General features: G+C 50.9%; 1 protein-coding gene across 6 annotated transcripts in view; it reads right to left on the bottom strand.

Annotated features, from left to right (window-relative positions):
- The window catches only part of NTRK3 (neurotrophic receptor tyrosine kinase 3), a 398,556-nt gene that overhangs the window by 244,339 nt on the left and 131,876 nt on the right, over positions 1-22,341 (bottom strand). For all 6 annotated transcript variants that reach the window (XR_005796183.1, XM_040493712.1, XM_040493713.1 and 3 more), the window contains exons 9-11: positions 21,459-21,482; positions 19,953-20,014; positions 18,771-18,873 (exon numbers count right to left, since the gene is read on the bottom strand). Coding sequence is in view for 5 of the 6 variants with exons in the window: in XM_040493712.1 (XP_040349646.1) it covers positions 18,771-18,873; positions 19,953-20,014; positions 21,459-21,482 (189 nt within the window). In the remaining variant the exon portion in view is untranslated. The remainder of the gene's footprint in view (positions 1-18,770; positions 18,874-19,952; positions 20,015-21,458; positions 21,483-22,341) is intronic.

Genomic DNA, 22,341 nt, shown 5'->3' with positions numbered 1-22,341 from the left:
CCTGGCCCAACCGTGGCCCATCCCACATCTGCCAAAAGCAATCACACAGACGGGAGCCCAAGTTCATCCACCAACAGATGGACACGTCCAGTTGGGCAGGATATAGATACAGCCCACTGTGTGCAAAAACTACTACAGGAAATGGTGGAGTGAAAATATCACATAACCTGAGACCCGAACTCACCGAATCGCGAGCGGTATCATCACGCAGTCCCAGGTGGTGGTGGGAGAGGCCAAAGTGGAAGGGGTCAGAACCTGACCAACACGGTGGGGAGGGGCAAGGGACTGGGGTGGTGCCCAAGAACAGACCAGTGGAAAGAGAAGGTGCCACCCTGCAGACGTGGTGGCAGGCAAGTCGTTGCAGGCCTGAGAGGCTAACCATCATGGCGGCAGGAAAATGTGACAGTGCCGCACGGAGAGAGATCCCAGCTGGTGGTGCCCAGCCCCACGGCTGATAGAGGGCCTGGCAGACCAGGGATTCCAATCTGGAAAAGGTGACGAGACTCCACGTTCTGTGAGATACATCTCTCTTACACTTGGTCCCCGTTAAGGACATGAACATGTGCCATCTGCATCCCCACCCCCCCAGTGTCTAGACTTGGGCCTCCCACACAGAAAAGATCCTCCACTGGACCCGCGGAATGGGAGATGTCCCCAGATTCACTCCTGCCATTCAGAGAAGCCAAGTAGGAGTCAGGAAGGAGGAGCTACTGCCAGGTGTTCAATCTACCCTGGGCTCCTGTACACACACAGCATAAAAGAAAGCTCACTGCCCATCCCACCCAAACTCTGACCTCTCATGACCCAGGCCTGGTGACCTCAGAGGAAAAACTAATTTGTGCAGTGGATGCTCCTCTCCATCCTCCCTACTCTGTGCTCCCTCTGATCTACCCTGTTCTCCCACTCCAACCCAATGGATAGAATTATAGAATGGTACGACCAGAAGGGACCATGAAAGCCACATGGCCCAAATCTTACTATGGAGCACAAAAGGGAAGTTCCTAAGATGTCCAATGATAAATCAGAGTACAGCCAGAGCTAACCCCCAGATTCCTAAATCATTCCAGGACACCTCCCCCAGCGAAAATTACAAAGGTCAGAACACAGACGTGGGTCCTTCACTGGAAGCTAGAGCCTTGCTAAGCCAAGCGTGGCTAGGATCGGCCTCACCTGGGAGCTCACGAGAAACGCAGACTCTCAGGGCCTATCTGGGACCTATCACGTCAGGATCTGCATCTTTAACCAGATTCCTGAGTGTTGTCTGTGCACAATAAAGTCTGAGATGCTCTGACCTACAGAATTCCCCCTCTGATCCACCTGTGCTGTCAGGCAAGAAGGAGCCCCTCCCTCTCTGTGCCCAGCCCACCCCTCACTTCTCCCCAGCCCCACAGAGGGCCTGGAAATGAATGGCAATAAAACACAGAACAACAACAATGCTCCCATTTCCAGTCAGCGAATGCTTCTCCCCTCATCCACGGGGAGCCTTTGTGAGGCACTTAAATCTCTCCGTTAAGCAAACAGCACGACCGACCGCACATGGAAGAACAGGTGGCAGATGACTGGTGAGGGCCCCGAAGAGCAGCAAGCGGGCTGGGCCATTAAACACTGCAGGTGGACAGGTGTGGCAGCCGGCCCCCACGCGGAGGCACACGGGGGGGAATGGAAAGCGGGGTGCTCAGCCGGCCACCTTGCGGAAGGAGGGCAAGCACCTCGCACAGGTAGGAGGGGAGAAAGCGACCTGAGCGAAAGGACGGTACCCCAGCCCCACACTCCTCTCTCCATCCTTCATCCTTAAGTCAGCCGATGCCTGACATTGACCAAGTACACTCATCCTTCCTGAAGGTCACAGAAGAAACAGGGACAGTAATTCGTGTATCACAAGTTGGCAGTGAAAACAAGAGAACATGTAGACACAGTGCCAGGCACAGTGCCTGACACACAGTAGGGACCCAATAAATGAGAGCTTTCCCTCCCATCTCCTTACGTCCCAAAGGGTGCGTGCTAAGTAGGAAGGAGGCTGGGGAGGCCACTGGGAACCTGACTTCGCCAGTCGGGCCGGCCACTGAAATTTTTTAAGAGATTCCCCAGGTGATGCTAAGGTAGGACCAAGGCTGCAAACCACAGCCCTAAGAGGACCTGTGGATTACCCGCAGCGTTATCTGAATGCAGCCACAGTCGTAGTATTTCTCCCCTCGCTACTTAATTGAGGGACTACTACATGGCCAGGGACCAAGTGAATACCTTTATATACACCTAAAGCATTCGTTAACTGGGGAGGCAGAAGCTCAGGATAGTTAATAAGTTGCTGTAAGTGCCACGGCCTCCCAGCAGCAGCCCCCAGACTCGACCCCAGGCCCATCTGACTCTCTGCCATAATGTGCACCAGGAGCACGCCGGGAAAGAAACCGCACTGGTGTGAACACAAGAAGAAGCCGGACAGGTGGTGTGAACGCAAGAGTCAGTCGGACGGGTGGTCCAACGCAGCACAGGCTGTGGGGGAAAGGAAGAGACACTGAGGGAGAAGGAGGGCCACTTAAACACCGGGTCATCTCAGGGAAAGGAGTTCCAACCTAGCGTCTGCCCGTGCGGGGGACACCCTGGGGGTGGGAGGAGGGACACAATGCCTGGGAAGAGAATATCCCCACCTCCGTCTCACTGGTAATCAACAGGCATCGCAAGAAATGCCCCCAGATCACACTCCCCGTCACAGTAGTAACAAAACCACGGGGGTGCTGGTGATCCGGGAGGAGCTCCAGTCCGGCCCTTTAGGTGCAGAGCCCAAGGCGGTCAGAGGACGCTCGTGCACCCATCTGTCAGACGGCATTAATAATGCGGGGCGCGCAAGCCCAACAAGTCTCCCAGGAGAGGCAAGCATTCACCAAACACGCCTTCGATGACTGTGCAAGGTGATACAGAAGGAAGGTGCATGGGGCTATAAAAGCCAGTCACGGGTGCACCGTCCCCCGCTCGGGGTGGCCAAGGCAGGCCTCCTGGGACAAGGCAGTCCAGGCAGACTGCAGTCTCGGGGAGCACGGAACAGTGCGGGGGCAGAGGAAAGGCCCCAGGGGCAAACGGTGGAAATCCTGCAGCAAGATGAGGCTGGGCCCACCACACACCACCAGAAGCATCGGCACTTCTGGTAAGAGCAGGGGGAAGCCTGGAATTTCTGGACACGGAACGAGACACAAGCAAATCTCCACCGCCCGCTGTGGCTCTGCAGCTTTGCAGTGTGGGGCACGTACTGGGGAGCCTGGAATGGAGGGCTGGCAGCAAAGACAGAGGGGGCAGCTCCCAGAGCTATTTGGGAAACGACAGCCACAAGACGGGGGCTGCACCAGAGCAGGCGCAGGTAGAGGGGTGGGGACTGGCAGAGGAGAGATACATGTCGAGAATGAACGACCCTTAAGTCTCTGGCTCACAGGACAGTTCGCTGAGATACAAGTGACAGGGGAGGGAGGCCACCCCCGAGCACGGTCTGGGGTACGCCGGCCGAGGCTGCTGGTTCTCACCTGTCTCAGCCACATCTCTGAACCTGAGCCGAGCCCCCAGGTGGCATCTGGAAACGGGGTGGAGTGTGCTATGTGGTTTTCGGGAGTCACTGTGGAGAGAAGCGGGAAGACAGAGCAGGAAGGAGTGGAGGCAGGGATTAAAGGGCCAGAACCAGCACCACAAAGGGCCCCCATTGGCCTGCATCCCGGTGTCTACCTGACGCAGGATAACTTATTGACTGTTAGCGTGGGGCGTTTGCCACTGGTCTGCGAGCAGGCAGGAGGCGCTCAGGTGATGGAGGTAAGTAAAGACCCTGTGAAGGGTCTGTCAAGGGCTTCCTGCAGCTTCTCAGGCTGGGAATCACCATGGCTCCCAGCAGCCCTGGAGCCCTTTCCATTCTGACTTTAAATGGACCAAGAGCACACAGCTTTGGAGTCAGACAGGCCCAACGACCCTACTACCGACCTCCAGAATCCCAGCCTTCTCATCTGTAGCAAATGGGATGATCGTGTCAACCTCAGAGGAAGGCTGTCACAATGATGACAATGGCTGTATAAGTAGCTACTGTTTGGTTGAGCGGTTACTCTGCTCCAGGTCTTGGATTCTACGTTCTGGTTCCTGTTCTATGTAAATGATTGAAGCTAATTCGATGAGGAAGTCAAGCCTGCAAGGTTTCACATCATGAAGCCACGTCTCAAGGCCAACCAGGCTCTCAAAACGTGGTAGCTCTTGGTATTCTCAGCAGGTTCTGACCCACCCACATTGCTGCCTGGCAGAGCCATCAGGCTGAACCACCAGGATCAGAGCCGAGCCGAGTCCCCAGCTGAGGGGCTTTTGCTTCCCCTGGGGTCAGCGAGGTGGCTGAGGCTCAGGCAGGCTGGGGTGGGGAAAAGTGAGGAGGGAAGAAATAGCCCGGACAGCCGAACAGTGCCACTCTAGCTCAGACCCACCTTAGATGGGTGGGCTGCAAGCTTATCTCCATGGGCTCCAACTGGGGAAAACGTTGGCCACCTGGAACCTCGAGCAATCATCACAGGAAGGCCACAAGAAAGTCTCCCGATGCCCACAGGGCCTGGAGACCCCAGGAGTGCTCAGGACCCCCTCGGCTGAGGCGCAGAAGGATCCTAGGACTTGCACCACCATCAAGTGCTGGGCCATGGCTACTCCTCCTTGGCTTGGGAGCTTAGAGACACGTGGGGACACCGGATCTCCTGGGAACAGGTTTTGAAATTATTCTTCCCCAAAGCCTGGAGAGAAACTGGACTGTCACACTACAACCTTCATACTCTTCGGCTTTGCATTCAAGCAAACCTGCCATCACTAACGATGTGATCTTGGGCTAATAATCACTTCATCTCTTCAACTGCCTTGGCGGGATAATACGGATAATAGCTACCATGCAGAGTTGTTTTAAGGTTTCACTTGTGTCTGAAAAGTGTCTGGCATATAATAAGCACTTTATTAACGGTCACTATAATATGACCTGCTTCTTCAGATAGAAGGAGCTCTTGGAAAGCTCTCCCATCTTCTGATTAATTTTAGGGTCCCCTGCCAACCTACGTCAGGGGTCTGAAATGATGGCCTTATTTATTTTGTAAATAAAGTTTTATTGGAACACAGCCAAGCCCATTCATTTGCATGTTGTCTATGGCTGTTTTCCTGCTACAACAGCAGAGTTTGAGCGATTGCAACAGAAACCATATGGCCAGCAAAGTCTAAAATATTTACTATCTGGCCTTTTTATTAAAAAAAAAAATGAAGAAGAAGAAGAAGTTTGCCAATTTCTGATTACAATAAAGTTTCCAAACATTAATGAGCACCATAATCACTCAGGGTGTTTTTCTAAGAATAGAGATTCCTAGGACCTAGCACCACAATACTGAATTCAGGAGACGTGGCCCAGGAAATCTGCATTTTCATCAGTCCCCACCACCATCAAGGATTCTGATGCACACTGGAAGGAGCCCTGGTCTGTACAGTCAGTAATCCTAAGTGACACCAGAGCCCACGATGTCCCCTTGAAGGGGCAGATGGAGCCTCGGTGGGGAGTGAGTCAGCACTCTGCCTCCAGTAAAGGAGTGCAGCCTTCCCCCCCCCCAAGCAGCTTCCTGCTTCGTTTTGTTTAAAGGTTCAGTGCAGAATACTTGGAAGACAAAGAAAACAAAAATCACAGAAAATGAAATAAAAAAGCATCCATAATCCCACCATCCAAAAATAACTACTGTTTCCATTCTGATCTAACTATATGCTCCGGGTATCTTTCCTAGGTATCTATGTGAAAATACTTCCCCTTTATTTTAGGGGAAAAACACAATGAGAAACCTGCTTGCAGTCTTTACTCACTTAGAAATGAACTGTTAACTTTTTCAGGTCAACAAATATTGCTTTAAAGTATCATTTTTTTTAAATATGTACCTGTAAAAAAAAAAAAAAAGGAACACAGTAAATATATTCACGCATCAAATGATCATACCGTGCACCTTAAACTTACACAATGTTATACATCAACTATATCTTAATAAAGCTGGAAAAAAGGAAAAAAAAAAAAAGGACACAGTAGATCTCTCTGAGCTGATATGGAAGGATCCCAAGGATAGACTGTTGGCAAAAATAACATGGTGCAAAACAGTCGATTAAGCGTCCGACTTTGGCTCAGGTCATGATCTCACAGTTTGTAGGTTCCAGCCCCGCATCGGGCTCTGTGCTGACAGCTCAGAGCCTGGAGCCTGCTTAGGATTCTGTGTCTCCCTCTCTTTCTCTGACCCTCGCCCGTTCATGCTGTGTCTCTCTCTTTCTCAAAAAATAAATAAACGTTAAAAAAAAAAAAAATACACGCTGACGTCTGTATAAAAGTAGTGGGGGAAACATCGATCCTGGCACAGCACTGACTATCTCTGGAAGGGTATGCCAGAACCCCTCACAGTGGTGACTCCAGGAGCAGAAAATCAGGCAGAGACTGATACTTGTCTAGACGCTATCTTCTGTGCTACTGGGCTTTCTTACTATTTGCACGTATATCCTTTGAGAAATATTAAGAATCTACTTCCGAAAACTGTCTTTCTTAAATGTCTGCATTGAATTCCATCATAGGCGTGGGCCCCAATGTGCTTAACAGGCCATTTGTCGCTAGACGCTTAAGCAATTCTCACTCCGTCTGGTTGACTGTGGCAGTCACAGTGGAACGAAGGTCCACACATGTAAATGCGGGTGGCCGTTTGTGGGGATTACCGTCGGTTAAATTCTCAGAAGTGGAATTACTCGGACGTGGGCCTCTCGTGATTTTAGCCTTTTAATGAAAACGCCAGGCCACCTTCCAGAATGGCTGCCCCCAATCCACACGCTCAGCAACAGCAGACGTGTGCGTCCACGTCCCCATTTTCTTAAATGGTCCTAATTTCTGCTCGTGCTTCTCTTCGGAAGTCCGCACGCCCCACACGGAGCCAGATCAGGCAGGCACTTCGCCCCCACGAAGCAAGCCCGGGCAGGGGCTGGTGCTGCTGGAGCCATTTCCACCAGTAACGGCTAATAAAAGCGCTCAACCCCTGCCTGCTCTTCCTAGAGGCCGAGCCAACAATGGGGTGCCCCTCGGCACCCCCTCCACTGGTTCAAGGCCAATCTGCCAAACTCCACTTATTTGGAAGGAGTCACTCTGAAAAGCGGTTCCTAGAACCATTCAGGCGTCCTCCTCGGGGCTTCGTGTCAGGCCCTGCTGGCAGACGGACAGACACTGGCATTCCTCTCCCCTGCCTGGAACAGGTCTGCATGGCTGCTACAGCACAGAGGCCCCTTTGAATTCAGGATGCCTGTCAGGTAGACAAGCTTGGCATTTCTGGGACTGGTGGGAAAAAAAAAAAAAAAAAAACTGTTCCAGTCTTTGGCCAACAATACGCAATTGTTATTCCGCAGTGAACTGGAGGGCAGGCCAGGCATCCTGTGCAAATATGGACTCCTGGAGCAGCAGGACGGAGGAGAAGGCAAGTCCAGCCTCCAGCAGGCAGCCTGGGCGAGCACCCACTGAACCCATGGGGCCTCCTCCCCTGACGGCCCTACCCTGACCCAGTCCGGGGCCTGCCAGTCCAAGCTTCTCCCGTCTCGTGTAGCGCCCAGCACCGCACTCAAGATCAGCCGTGGGAGGAGGAGCAAACAGGACACACAAGCTTCTAGAAGAGGAGAGGAACCCTGGGCTGGGAACGCCAGCCTGCCAACTGACCACTGGCCTCTTGGGGGCCCTGCCCCAGGCCCTCGTCAAAGGGGACATCGGTGGCAACTGACCTCGCACCTGTCATGGAGATAAGTGGATGTGGCAGCAGGCCTCACAAGCACCTCTGCATGGAACGAGGTGGCAGTTTGGTTTGAACCAGGGAAGCCAGTACAGAAACTGCCCTAGGAAACATGAGAAGCTGATTTACCCGAACAGGGGAACACTGAAATGCCCTAGGAGCACAGGCACACCTCAGGGGCGCCTGGGGGGCTCAGTCAGTTAAACGTTGGGCTCTTGACTTCAGCTCAGGTCATGATCTCACAGTCCGTGAGTTCCAGCCCCGCATCGGGCTCTGCGTTGATGGTGTGGAACCTGCTTGGGATTCTCTCTCCCCCTCTCTCTCTGTTCCTCCCCCACTTGTGTTCTCTCTCTCTCAAAAGAAACAAACTTAAGGGAAAAAAAAAGTGCAGGTACGCCTCAGAGATACTGCGGGGTCAGTTCCAGACCACTGCAACAATGTGCAAACAGCAATAAAGTGAGTCAAATTAATGTTCTGGTTCCCCAGTGCATAGAAAAGTTATGTTTACGCTACACTATAGTGGGCAATAGTACAATGTCTAATAATGTATATACCGAAATTAAAAAGTATTTTATGGATAAAACATGCTAAGCTTCATCTGAGTTCTCAGGGAGTCATAATGACCAATCACAGGTTACCAAATCAAATATAATCACAAAAATGCCTGAAATACTGTGAGAATTACCAAAACGTGACAACAGAGACATAAAGTGGGCAAACCCCATTGGAAAAATGGCATTGGTAGGCTTGTTTGATGTGAAGGTTACCACAAACCTTCAATCTGCAAAAAAATATGCAGGATCTGTGTGGAGCACGATAAAATGAGGCGTGCCTGTGTTGGTTAGATTTTGTAGTCTTTCTGTCGCATTACTCCAGCCAAGAGGTTGGCTAGCATTGGTAAAGGCCCACAGGATGAAATGGAAAACAGAGATGGGACCTAAGTCCCAGGTCATAGACCTGAGGTTCTCCCCAGTGGCTTTTAGTCCCTTGTATGGGCCTAAGTCCCTAGAAGTATAGGCCACAGAGCTGTCTCTGGAAGTATCTCAAAAATGCAGACTCTCAACACTTCTCCACGCCCGATTAATCAGAATCTGCATTTTCAGGGCACCTTGATGGCTCAGTAGGTTAAACATCTGACTCTTGATTTCGGCTCAGGTCATAATCATATGGTCCGTGAGTTCAAGCCCCACATTGGGTTCTGTGCTGACAGCGTGGAACATGCTTGGGATTCTCTCTCTCCCTCTTTCTCTGCCCCTCCCCTGCTGCCTCACTCATTCTCTCTCTCTCTCTCTCTCAAAATAAATAAACATTAAAAAAAAAAAAAAAAAAGAATCTTCATTTTCACAGGATCCCCAGCATCTCCCCACCAAGGTTCATTCGCACAGGAGAGTCTGAGAAAGACTGGCGGTATTATCACCCGTTATTTCTCGACAAGTGTAAGAGAATGGTTCCTAAACTCAGTGAGCATCAGAATGCCTGGAGAGACTGTTTGTCCCCTGCTTCACTCCCGGTTCTGACCCAGTGGGTGTGGGGCGAATCCCAGGCATCTGCACGTCTAACAAGCTCCCAAGTGATCAGATCAGCCGGTCTGTAGACAGCACACAGAGCCAGCAGCAAGTGAAATAGACGACTGCATCTTGGACCCAGACACCGCTGGTTCTCCACCTTGGCCGCACAAGTGAAATCCAGAAAGCGTGCCTGTGCCTGGTGTTCACCTCTGGGTTCTGATTTAATGGGTCTGAGGTGCGGCCTGGGCTGAGGGATTTATGTAATTTCACTCGGTGATTGGAATGTCCAGCTAAGATTGAGAACCACAGACTGAAGTGACCTCATTTAACACCTGGTCTTCCTACCTCCCGGTCACATGATGTTGGGTAAGCCAGCCATTCTGAGCAGATTTCTCAGCCTCAGAACGGGAGGAATAGCTACCTCTGAAGACGATTTGTAAGATACAGTAGGCATTTGGTACACAGGAAGTACTCAACGTACGTTCATCGCCTCCCATTCTCTCTCCCTGCTATGTTAGAAGTGGAAAGGGTGTGCCTGGGTGGCTCGGTGGGTTAAGCGTCTGACTCTGGATTTTGGCTCGGGCCATGATTTCGCAGTTCGTGGGTTCGACCCCCACCCGTGTTGGGCTCGGTGCAGACAGTGCCGAGCCTGCTTGGGATTCTCTCCCTCTCCCTCTCTCTCTGTCCCTCTTCCCCTCTCAATCTCTCTCTCAAAATAAATAAACTTTAAAAAAAAAAAGAAAAGAAAAATCAGCTAATATTCTTCTCTTTTACCCCAAATCCCAGCCACTCTGGAAAAAGGAAGCACAGAAATACGTTTTCTTCAACACCATTCAAGGAAAGATAAAGTCACTAGGGCCTGCATTCGGGGAGCAGAGCTGGCTTCACGGGCCTGCACCCTGACTCCATGCTCAGGAAAGCCCCGCGCTTGGGGCAGAAAGCTCTACTGTAGCCGCCTTGAAATTCTAATGCTTTTTGAACATCTTGCACTGGGTCTCACCAATTAGGGAGCCAATCCTGTCAAGGGGGAAGCTAGTGAGGCTGGTACGGGGATGCCAGCAAATCCCTTCTGGCTTACGGAAGCAGACTTAATACAAGAGAAAAGAATACAGGGGCTTGTACCAGGGTGATTTGGGGAATCTCTCTCTAAATGTACTAGGGTATCGAGGAAGGGAGAAGAGTTTGCTGTTAACCCTCTGTGTGAAAGAACCAGGAAGAGACCAGGCCGACCAGAGGTTCCTCTTCCTCTCCTCTCGAAGCTTGGGGCCGGAGCGGGCAGCGGACTCATCTGGTCCCTGAGCCACAGCTGGACAGAGGACACCATTCCCTCTGCAGCACACCGCTCTGTCACCCCATGCGGCTCACCCCCATGATGGATGTGCGATGCGAAGGGCAGGGGAGGGAGAAGGAACGGTGGCCAGGGATCTGCAGCAGTTGGCTGGTTTGTTACTGTTTACCGCGTGTGGTTTTTCTCCCCTTGTCCAAAAGCGTGTTTCCCGATCAACAGTTGTTTTGATCTCTTTGCTCTACTGCCTGTGGTCTGGAGGGCGGACCTCCGGACACCCCAAAGCCTTCTGCAGTTCACGGGAGAACAGACTGCATAAACACAGGGCTCAGGCAGCGCTGCCACGTGGAAGTTTCTCATTAGCTACAGTCCACGGTCACTCTTCCTCTGGGCAAGTAAAAGCCTCTAGGACGCACAGGAGACACAGACACGGAAAGAATGCTCCACAAGAAGGTGGAGGCTTCTGCTGCAACTTGATTTTGAGGGGGGGCAAAACCATGTTGGACAAAGTAGACTGTGAGAAAGTCCAGGTTGGCAACCGCCACCCATTTTGGTTTCCGTCCTGGTCCCGTGATACAGGAGGACGTCTGGATCGGTGAGAAAGTATGTCACCGGAACTCTAGATGAATAATAAAATACTGAAAATTGGTGAATTTTTCAAGAGTAAAAATTAGTATAGATTTGACTTTATTCCCAGTTTTTAAAAAATCCCTTTGGCTAACTCATATCCTGATATATTTTTCTTAGGTGTGAAACTTCTGTGAGGGCCAGTGTTTGTCCAAAAGTCTGTTTACACCTACAGGAATGTGTAAGGCATGTGACTGTCAACTGTCACATGCGTCCTAGGGGACAAAAGGCGGAGAACTTCTACACCGAGGTGTCGAAGGATGTTAACCCCGCGGGAACCAGTATGAACAACATGAATTAAAAAGAACTGTATCGGGGCGCCTGGGTGGCGCAGTCAGTTAAGCGTCCGACTTCAGCCAGGTCACGATCTCGCGGTCCGTGAGGTCGAGCCCCGTGTCAGGCTCTGGGCTCATGGCTCGGAGCCTGGAGCCTGTTTCCGGTTCTGTGTCTCCCTCTCTCTCTGCCCCTCCCCCATTCATGCTCTGTCTCTCTCTCTGTCCCAAAAATAAATAAAAACGTTGAAAAAAAAATTTTTTTTTAAAAAAAAGAACTGTATCTTACTGCCAAAAATCAAGGGAGTCAGAGAGGCAATCGCTCTAGCTATGGAGCCAAACATACTGGCCACGCTTGGCCCTACTGAACGGGACGCAGGACCCTGCCAAGAACAGCCAGCTAGCAGGTAACGACAGAGGAAAAACATTTCGTAGCAGACTCTATCTCCAGGGATTTCCTTTTTCAAATACGAGACTCGGCACCAGAGAGCAGCCGGTTCCCTGGAGCCCTGACAGAGGCACGGAGCAGTCCCCAGTCCAAAGATGACCCATGGCGACGGTGCAGGGTCTTCTAGAACCGTTCGCCTCACACCCGCAAAACCCTCACGAACACGGGGCAGCAGAGGCGTGCTAAAAAAAACACACGCTGCCTCCCAGCCTTCTTCTCGAAGCTCTGGGCACCACGTCCTAGAATTCAGTCACCAAGTGCGGTGAGACTTCATCTGCAGCCAGGAACTCGCAATGAAGTCCAAGCAGAGGAAGAGAAGCAGAAGGCTCCTGGATTCAATTACTTTACGTCCTGCCTGCAGATTGGCCACATACCTAACCTATTTAATAAGAACTTGAGCAGATGTTGGGAGTGTTCTTGGGGGTAGAAGGGTCTGTCGAGGAGCCCAAAAGGAGAGAAAGGGCAAGAAACGTTTGTTAGCAGAGTACAAGGAACTAGGATAACAATATAGGAAATGAATCCAAAAACTACTCTCAAAATTATGTTCAAAGAACCACTGTCCACCAGGAATCCCGAGCCAGGAATCCCTAGTACAGGACCACTGCAATGGTCCAAGGTTCCTTCCTCCCTGGGATACCTCAACTCAGAGGAGGAAATGGAAAAAGAAGTCAAGAAAGAAAAATAAGCAAGAAGGAAGGATGAATGTATTCGAGGAAGTCAGGAAACCCAAGTCCTTTACCCGGTTTCGCTTTTGCCTTGCACTGCTCTTGGCTTCTGATTCAGTTACAGAGAGGTCAGACGGTGCATTTCTCAGGGCAGAAGAAGCTATCCTTTCAGTGGCACCAACAGCATGCTCACCTATGGTCCACATGGCCTTCCGATAGTCCCAGAATTCTGCTATCTCCACACCACTCTCCTGACATCAATTCCCTGGCGGTGTGCTCACAACTGGGGACACACGGACCCTCTAGCCCAGCTGAGGAAGAAATGATGCCAGCTGGAGCATCAAACCTGAGGAGACCAAGAGCCCTCCCAGCCCCACCTCCACCTAGCCGGAAGAAGTCCTTCTTGGTACAATGCTCCAAGGCTAGAAAACAGCTCAGAAATGATGCCTTTCCAGGTCCAACCATCCCCCTTCACCAACAGGTTAACCAGAGGGATAATAAGACCATTCAACACAAGCCCCAACCCCCCGATATGTTTTGGCAGGAGCCAGCCCCTCCAAATCAAGACTCTGGCAGGATTCTACAATCCACTCAGAAGACAGTTACCATCTGTTTATGGAAAGAATGTTAATAACCCCCAATCATCATCAAATAGGCAACCACTTTACTTTAAGTACCTATTAACGGACGCTAATTCACAATGGAACGGTCCTGGAGTGCCCATCCACAGGCACCAGCACTCATCCAACCATTAGGATAAACGGAAAGCGTAGGCTGATAAGGCACTTGAGGTATTACCGGAAGCCCCAGCAACAGCGCTAGCCTACCTTCCTCCCCAGCCTTCCGGTTTCCGCTGCCCTGTTGTGAGGTCTCCAACACGTCCGGAAAGAAACGCAGGAAGTCCCCTTAGCCAGGGAAGCAGGACTCTCCCATCAACCCCCAACTTTCCCCCAGGCCAGGTGTGCCCCAGCTTGAGAAAAGTAGATTAACAAGAGGCATTGCTGAAAGCCCCACTCAAGTGAGACAGCATTCAAAGACAAAGCGTCGGAAGAACTGGGTTGATCTCCGAGTTCATCTCCCGGACCCTCCCAGGCTCTCTGCACACACCACGTATGTGGGAAGTAGGGCCAGCGCTGTCCTAAGATAGCTGTGCACTCAGCAGGTTACTGCACTTCTCTGATCTGTCTCCTGACCTGCACAATGGGGGCATTCACCTAGTAAGTCTAAGGTTTGTTTCAGCTCTAAGAAACCAGTATTCTGTCTCTTCGATGGGAGTTAAGAGGAAGTCAAACAGTATGAACTACACCACTACAGCGTCCCTGGTATAGAAGTGTGTAAGGACTTGGAAGGTAGTCATGAGGGAAGAGGCCAAATACTGGCTACAAAAACCCACACACTTGCTTCTTTCTCTGTTAAATAACTAGGATACCTTATATGAAAACTACAGGACCTATTTTACTATTTCAAGACACACATGCATCATTTATTTGATCATTTTTCTAACAACCATATGAAATGAAGATGGCAGGTGCACTGTGGATGTTCACGATGGGGCGGCCAAGACCAAGGAGTTAGGTCATTCCCTGGCCATGAAAAGTGGTTGGGGCTGTGAGCCGGGAGTCCTAAACCCAACTCGGCCTAACCACACCCTGAATCCAGAGCACAACACTTCCTTTTCTGAGCCACAGCTCCTTCGTCCATAAATGCAGACACCATTAAGCACCATAGATCACAGCCATGGTCTTCTGATGTCCAGTTTAAAAATATTTTGGGAAAGGGAGGTTGGTGTAAACTCTCAACCATGTCATTTCCAGGCCCAGGGCGCACTGGCACAATACAATTACTTGTTAAAATACTGAAATGTTTGTATATGTTTACCTCCCAGTACATGGCCCTTGCCCTGCCTCTCCCAACCATCCCAGGATCCAGCAATCCAAGAGTTAAACCCTGGCACAGCAGGGAGCCTCCAGGTCCCTGCCCCTGCTGGGGGTGGGGGAGGGCACTTCTGTTCTAAAGGCCAGTTCCCAAAGCAAACTATACCAAACACTTAAACAATCACCCCCCACTGCTCTAAAGTCACACTGGGCTTCAGCAACAGCCCAAGGAAACCCCCACTGCTCTAGCTCAGAATCATTTCAAAACCTTCGTGATTCCAAGAGATGCGCTCCCACCCGAATGTGACCCTTCCTCAAGCCAGTGCTGATGAACAAGATGGCAGGTGATCAAAGTAAAGAGGTGTCTGGGGTGCCTGGGTGGCTCAGTCAGTTAACTGTCTGACTCTGGATTCGGGTTCAGGTCATGATCTCACGGCTCATGAGCTCGAGCTCAGTGTTGTGCTCTGCGTTGACAGCACAGGAGCCTGCTTGGGATTCTCTCTCTCCTCCCCAAATGTGTGCACACTATCAAAATAAACAAACTTTAAACACACACACAATGTGTTTTATAAATGTACACACATGGGGCGCCTGGGTGGCTCAGTCGGTTAGGCGGCCGACTTCGGCTCAGGTCATGATCTCGCGGTCCGTGGGTTCGAGCCCCGCATCGGGCTCTGGGCTGACAGCTCGGAGCCTGGAGCCTGTTTCGGATTCTGTGTCTCCCTCTCTCTGACCCTCCCCCATTCATGCTCTGTCTCTGTCTCAAAAATAAACAAACATTAAAAAAAAATTAAAAAAATAAATAAATGTACACACATATATGCACACATAAATCCACACATGTATGTGCATACTTTCTCTTATACGGTATATATTGGTTTATATCACATACTGTACGTGATCACTCGTGGGTGTGTTATAGTCTTTCATCATGCCGGTTAAAACTATTTTGGTACAAGTTCTCTTGTCCAAATTAAGTTTATTAATAAGATCGATGTAAGAAATATATACACTTTCATTTTCTAGATGTCTATGGGTGCAATTCGTGACCCGTAAAAGAACAAACAAAATACATCTGCATATGTGTATATACACACAGAAGTGTAAAATGAACTGGTTGCCAACCTCGCCACTAGCATCACCATGGGGTGGAGGCAGCCTGCAGGGTGTGAGCTGGTGGGGGAGAGGGTCAAAGGGGGGAGGGCAGGTGCTCAGAGACAGCAGAGAAAGAGAGGTAGAGACACAAGGAGAGGGAGAAACACAGTGGACTGAAGGACACACACGAAGCCCAGGTTGGTGGCTGTCCATGGGGACACTCCTTCGGCCTTGGGCATGGGACCAGAGGCGAGAGCTAAAGCAAATTTCGTTGGTCAGCAATGTCTCCTCCCTTTATTCTAAGGATAAAACATTACATGCGAATATAAAAACAAAACAGGAAAAGTTACTTATTCTGAGTGGTCAGAATACGAGTATTTGTTGTACCAACCTTCGCATTTCTGTATTTTTTCTTATTTCTCAAAAGGAAGAAAGCCTCGTCCACACAATGTGTTCCGGGCCCTCAGGTGTGGACACTGGGTGTTATTTCTGAGTTTCCCCCATTATCCCCACTCTATCTCCCACTGCCCTGACACCTCCAATTGCCAAAGTCGCCCTTATTAGCCCATTACTGAGTTACACACACGCTGTGCTTTCTTTTATGATTAACTATACGGTCATCTATTTCAAGTTCAACAAGCATTTGTCAGATATTGTGCGAACTTTCAGGCATCCCGGGCCGAGTGATCTGTGGTTTCTGGTCCAGCAGGACAGTCAGATGATGTGTGTGCCAAGGAATGACACGGCACTGGGATTAGTACAGAATAAAAGCATCCTTACTAAATACTGCGTGTGACAAAGGGGGGCATGACTGAGTCAAGAGGACGGCCCTTCTTAGAAGGACAATAAAAGGAGCCAGGAAAGGCTTATACATGAAGAAAAGAAGGGGGGAAATTACAGCCCCAGAACCCCTTTTATATGCCAATTACACGTAAATCTCAACACTCAGCAACCCAATAAGGCAAAAGATGCTGCAAGGGGTTAAGTAACTGCTAAAAACAAAGAGCAATTGAATGGCATCTGCAGAGTCTGACTGAGATTTGAACATTCAAAGCTGAGCATGGGGTGGATATCAAGAGGTGGAGTGGGGAGCTCCTGGTACCCACACCTTCACTCTCTTTCCCGGACCGGGATGCCTACTAGCAACAAAAGATCAGGGTGCATGCATCCTGGGGCATCTACTCACTCATCCTAAAATGGGGCCCAAACCCAAGTAATCAGGAGTAATGAGAGCAGACACATGCAGGCTTAATCCTCAACAAGGTCAGCCTGGGACCCACCCCCACATCTGGCCTCCAAGTACAGCCTACCTTCCTCAGGCTGCCTGGCTCTCAAGTAGGGGACACGCCCCTCCCACCTATGGGGACGTGTTCTCCTGGGCCATCCAGGGCCAAGGAGGCAGCTCAGCCCGGGAGAGGGGAGCGGGGGCTGAGAGAGAGGCTCCGAGGACAGCTGAGGGGAAGGCACCGCCCTGGATGCTGCCTAATCCATCCGACATGGGGACACACTGTTCCAGAAACCGGATGACAATTAATAGGAAAAATCTGCTCTCTCAGTGCTGCCAAGCATGTCACAGGGTCTCAGCTGGTGGCGTGCCTCCTCGGCGAGGAGCAGAAATGCCCCATTCTTCCCTTTGGTCAAGGCCCTGATGTCTTCTCAGGTGGAAGGAGAAACAGCTAGGAAGAAGGTTCCTCCCACGATCGGAAAACTTTGCACAAGCAACAGTCTATGCAGGGGCCCCAAAGCCAGGGGCCCGAGGGTTACACCAAGATCGAAGGCTCGGGGCTCACTCAGTGCTTTTCATCCTCCACCTCTGTGAAGCCCTGTCTGGCACAGGGGAGCACGCGCAGATGAAGCATCTCCAGTCAAGGTGCCTCCCAGTGGTCTGATCATGCTGAAGTCATGGGGCTTTGGGTCAAACTTCCATCCCCTCTTTATAACTGGTCTGCACACGTATTTCTCCGGGTCAAAAGATTTCGTATGATTCAAGAAAACCTGGCTTGCCTCGCTGTGACCTGTTCGGCTTAATCAAGAACAGAAAGAGAGTACAGAGGCAGGGAGCTTCTAAGAAGCCCGTAGTCTGCCCTCCTCTTTTCCATCGTTCTATTTTTCCATAGGTATCTTTTGCTGAGTATCAGCATTCTCAACTTCTGGGGGAGTCACAGGATATTTTGAGAGTGTAACAGAAGAGGGGGACTAGTTCCGTTCCAAACCCCCTGCGACCCCACCGCCACGTACACTCAAACATGTGCATGAGTTCAGGGGACCACAGTCCCTGGAGATCTCATTCTTGTGCCCTCCTTCAGTCCCAGAGTCCCGAGGTCAGGACCCTCACCACAGATACCAGTTCATGTGTAGAAGCTGCAGAAATTCATCTCTGGGGATGCCATACTCTCACCAGAAAGCCCCAACCTGGATCCTAGCTAGCAACCTGCCAGCTGGTTGGACCTTTTCATCATCCTTCCCTACCTACCTCTCGTCTGACACCAGCCATAAAAGGAAACCCCAGAGGGGAAGAGGTCCTGAAATTCAAGTTTCTGCTTGAGAACTGGTACCCAGCCTCCCTGGAGCCATCTGGTCTGATCCATCCCTGGGACTGGGCAGATGGATGCTAAGTCACCGTGTTAACCCCTTTTGTGCCACTCCCCCACCCTGAGCCTTGGTGGAAAAGCCTCAGCGCACAGCCCACCCTGGCCATAACGGGCCGAGTCCTCGGCGTTGTGGAAGCTGGCCAGCAGATTCAGCAACCATGTTGATATTGGCATCCGTTCCGGGACCCTGTGTAGAGCTACGTGCGGAAATGCCATTGCACGGGCAACCTCCCAAAGCCAGGGTCCACCGCCCCACATCTAGCCGTGCTGGTACCTTCTCATCCCAAATCCAAGGCAAGTGTGGCAAGAGAGAAACCAGGTTACTCCAACAAGGAGTCCTTTTTCTTACCAACGGCCTTCACAAACTACCCTCACGCAGCAGCCCAGCTATGCGATGCTTCCGGCCATCACGGCAAAACCAGGCAGCCCACAGTCTGGCCCCCGCAGACACCAACACAGCTTCCAATCCATCACTACCAATAATAAGGTGTAGACAGGCGTCTCCACCAGGACCACTTAAGCACACTACCAGACAGGCCCTCCTGGAGAGCGAAGGGAGAATTAAAACAGCATCTTTTGATCAAAAGGAACCACGGTTCCCCCACGAGACCCTTGCAAATGAAAATCCCACCTTACCCTTCATTCCAAATTTGGACCGTCGACCGTACTTGTTGATCATGATGAAGAGAACCACCAACAGGACGCAGGCAAAAGCAGCAAGTCCAACAGCTATGGATACCTGGAGGGGCCAAAAGCAGACGGTTGAGAACAGTCACGGGAAACCCACATGCGCCCAAGTGAAAGCAGTCCCACCGCAGGCACAGCTGCAGCCCATTCAGGACTTGGTAAAGACTTGAGTGAAGTCTTTAGAAGCAGTAATTCATGAGACGTTCAGCACATTAAAAGAAAATTAATTCCCCAACTGGATGAGAGAACATTCCATGATTCAGCCTCTCATCTGGGAGCCATCATCTGCAGTGCAAGGGCGGTTTCAGAGGGGTTTGTCTATTGTTTGTTGTCATTTCTTTTTGTTTTGTTTTTTTTTTAAGTTTATTTATTTCGAAAGAGAGAGAGGGAGAGAAAGGAGCACAAGCAGGGAAGGGGCAGAGAGAGAGGTAAAGAGAGAATCCCAAGCAGGCTCCATAATGCCCGCCCAGAATCCAAGGTGGGGCTTGAACTCATGAACTGTGAGATCATAACCTGAGCTGAAATCCAGAGTCAGACACTTAACCGACTGAGCCACTCAGGTGCCCCTGTTTGTTATTTTAATGAACAACAACAACAAAAAAAAAAGCAAAAAACAAACAAACAAAAAAACTCTGTACCTTCACACTGACATTCTTTACAGAATATTCTTATCCAGAACGTTCTAGGAGATCTGGACTCTAAAAAAGCCCCCTTTGCTCTCCTCCCCAGAGAAATCTCTGGCTCTGAGAGTCAGGCAGGGGAGGTGGGGGGCTTGAAAAACCCACCCAAGGATACGCTCTGAGCAACTTCGACTTTCGTAGGAGACTTGTGTGGCTAGCGTCCCCTTCAAATCAGGCCCATCCAGGCTCCTAACAGAGCGGGGATTTTCAAACCGTTCTCTTCCGAGCCCTAGGGCCTACAGCGGATCCTCAAAGACTTCCTCAAACAATGACTTATTCTCATCAAACAAGGCAGGTTTCAAACACCTGAAAGGAGGTCATTCATCACAGTTTTGTTCTTTTCTCTGCTGTATACACAGGCTGCAAGCAAGGTAAAACGTCAGCTACTAAAACCAAGTCTGAAAACAACTTCCTTAGTGACCACCTTCCCCTTGATCAAAAAGTGACTCACCCCAAAAGTGTCTTCCTCCGGTTTGTGGGTCACAGTGATGGGCGTGGGGCTCACATCGTAGACTGAAAACCAAACAGAAGAGGAGGAGGAGGTTGGCTCTCACTGGTCTCAGCCACAGTCCCCGCCCGAATCGCAAGGACCCCTCAGGAGTTCCTGCTGGAGAACATCCCCTTCAAGCCAGACTCTGACTGTCGGACCTCCTCAGGCTTTGCAGGAGTCCCCAGGGACCAGGCCCCTTCGGCTGCCTAGCTGGTGCTGACAGCTCAAGGGCAAACTCTGCAAGGAATAAAGTACCCTCACTGCCATCCCCCTGCCCCCATTCCAGAACAAGTAATGTCACCTGGGGCACGTGGGCCATGAACTATTAGGTACAAAGGGGTAGAAAAAATGGTTTGGGATCCCGGCCAGGGTCTGCATTGGGCACATTTGGTGGTGATGGCAGCTGGTGCTGATGCTCGGCTACCCTCTCTTGTGGGCTCTCCTGCTCCTGTCCCGGGCTCCCCAGTGCCCCTCCCTCTCTCTCTCTCTCTCTCTCTTTACTCCTCAGCAAGACCCAGGAGGCCCGTGGCTCCAAGGACAGCCCAGTGTCCGCTCCCCTACCGCAGAGGTCAGGACAATGGCAGCTCAGGGTAAGACGCAAAAAGGTCCATCTGACCAGGATGCACCACCTTTTCCCAGCAAAGCCTGGACGGGAAGCCAAGTGTCCATTTGTCCTCTGTCTCAAATCACCTCCTGGCCACGAAACGGCCCCAATTCAGAAATCTCTGGAGGGACATTCTGTGAGATGACAAGTCCTCTCAGACCAAGGACAAATAAAGGAATCACAGACGATCTTCACGTCTGTGCCGAACAGTAAGGGGTGCGCTCGGTAGGACCGTCCACTATCTCAGCCCACACACAGGGCAGAAATGAGTGCCCGCTGCTCTCCCACAGGGGACAAAAGGAAAAGCAATAAATACAGGTTTCCCCACAGCCAGTGAGCAAAACACCACATTCTTTTAGGATTGTCTAGTCCTAGCCCCAAACTGCTTATAAACTGAGCCTCGCCAATTCCACTTGAGGACACACAAGCCTATCAGGAGAGCTTGTAAATCACTCACAAGGTGAGTCCCAGCCAGAGTCCGGGGTCCTCAGAGCAGGTGAGGAACACAGGTGTAGAGGCTCCCCGTTCTCTCCACAAGAACAGGGTTGACCAACAGGGGTCTTACCCGGGAATATGAAACCCCACATCCCTCCTTCCCATCCAGGCAGGGAGACCCACAACAGGCTCAGACCTCAGAGAACTCCCTGGGGGAAACTGAGGCCAAGAGCCCAAGAGGTGTGCACCTGGAGCTTCCTAAGAGGTATTTCTACTCTCCGGCTGACCTTCACAACTCACTCAGATGCTCTCAGCTGCCAGGGGTCTGGGGGTGGCCGTGGAATAGGAAAGAGGGCTAGGTGGATTCAATAATTACTGGAAAGTATCAGAATGAATCAGTTCCAAAGCAGAAAGTAAAGCAGACTTACTAGAGACAAAGTTATCCGTGCTCTCTGCAAAAAAGACAAAGAGATAATTAACAAGTGTAATAAAAACCAGAACAGATGCACTCTAGCTTCCTAATAGCTACGACCTCCCCCATTCGCCATGATTCCCCCGGCACCCGGCAACTGAAAACTAAAATCCTTGGCATATCCACCCCTCCTCCACACTACACAACCCCTTCAGGAGGTGGTCTTCCAAGTGGGAAGGAAGGAGAGAGAAAGCTCCTAGCTTCGAGGGAGGTGGCCCGGCCCACCTGGGGCCTATGAGACGGAAAATTAAAACGAGACACAACGTCTCACCCACGATGCTCCGTCCTTCGGGTACCCAGAGTGCTGGGGGTGTTGGTGGTACCTCAGAGCCAAGAAGAAATGCTGCACGGGTGGGCTTCCCCGGACCTTCCCTGAAAATGCCAGCAGCTATGACCCCAAGACTGAATTCCTCAAACTGACACGTGGAGTTTATTCTGCCAGGTCCCGGAGACGTTCCTGGGAATCCCTCTATGACCCTGCCCGACCCCCGGATGAAAATGTGCTACTGGACCTTTGCCTCTAGAAATGGCTCACCTAACAGTGAAAGCTCGTCATTATTAGACATTGATTATGAGCCAGGGGCGGAGCTACATGCTCTATGTCACACATCGCTCGATCCTTACAAGCATCCTAGCAGGTGGAGAGCACTATCCCCATTTAACAGAAACAGAAACAAGCTTACAGAGGTTAAGGAAGGAACAGCATCTCACTCATCCAAGAGGGATGCTGAATTCAAATCCAAGTCTGAGCTCGTAACCACTCTATCAGAGATTCTCAAATTCTAGCAGGGAATAGGACCATCTAGGGCGTGAGCACTATCTTTCTCCAATCAAAGGAA

Source organism: Herpailurus yagouaroundi, unplaced genomic scaffold (assembly GCF_014898765.1).
Source record: "Herpailurus yagouaroundi ecotype Mexico unplaced genomic scaffold, PumYag 185, whole genome shotgun sequence".
In the NCBI taxonomy this organism is placed as follows: Eukaryota; Metazoa; Chordata; class Mammalia; order Carnivora; family Felidae; genus Herpailurus; species Herpailurus yagouaroundi.
Note: the sequence above shows the minus strand (reverse complement) of the source record. Positions and strands in the feature narration are given on the sequence as shown.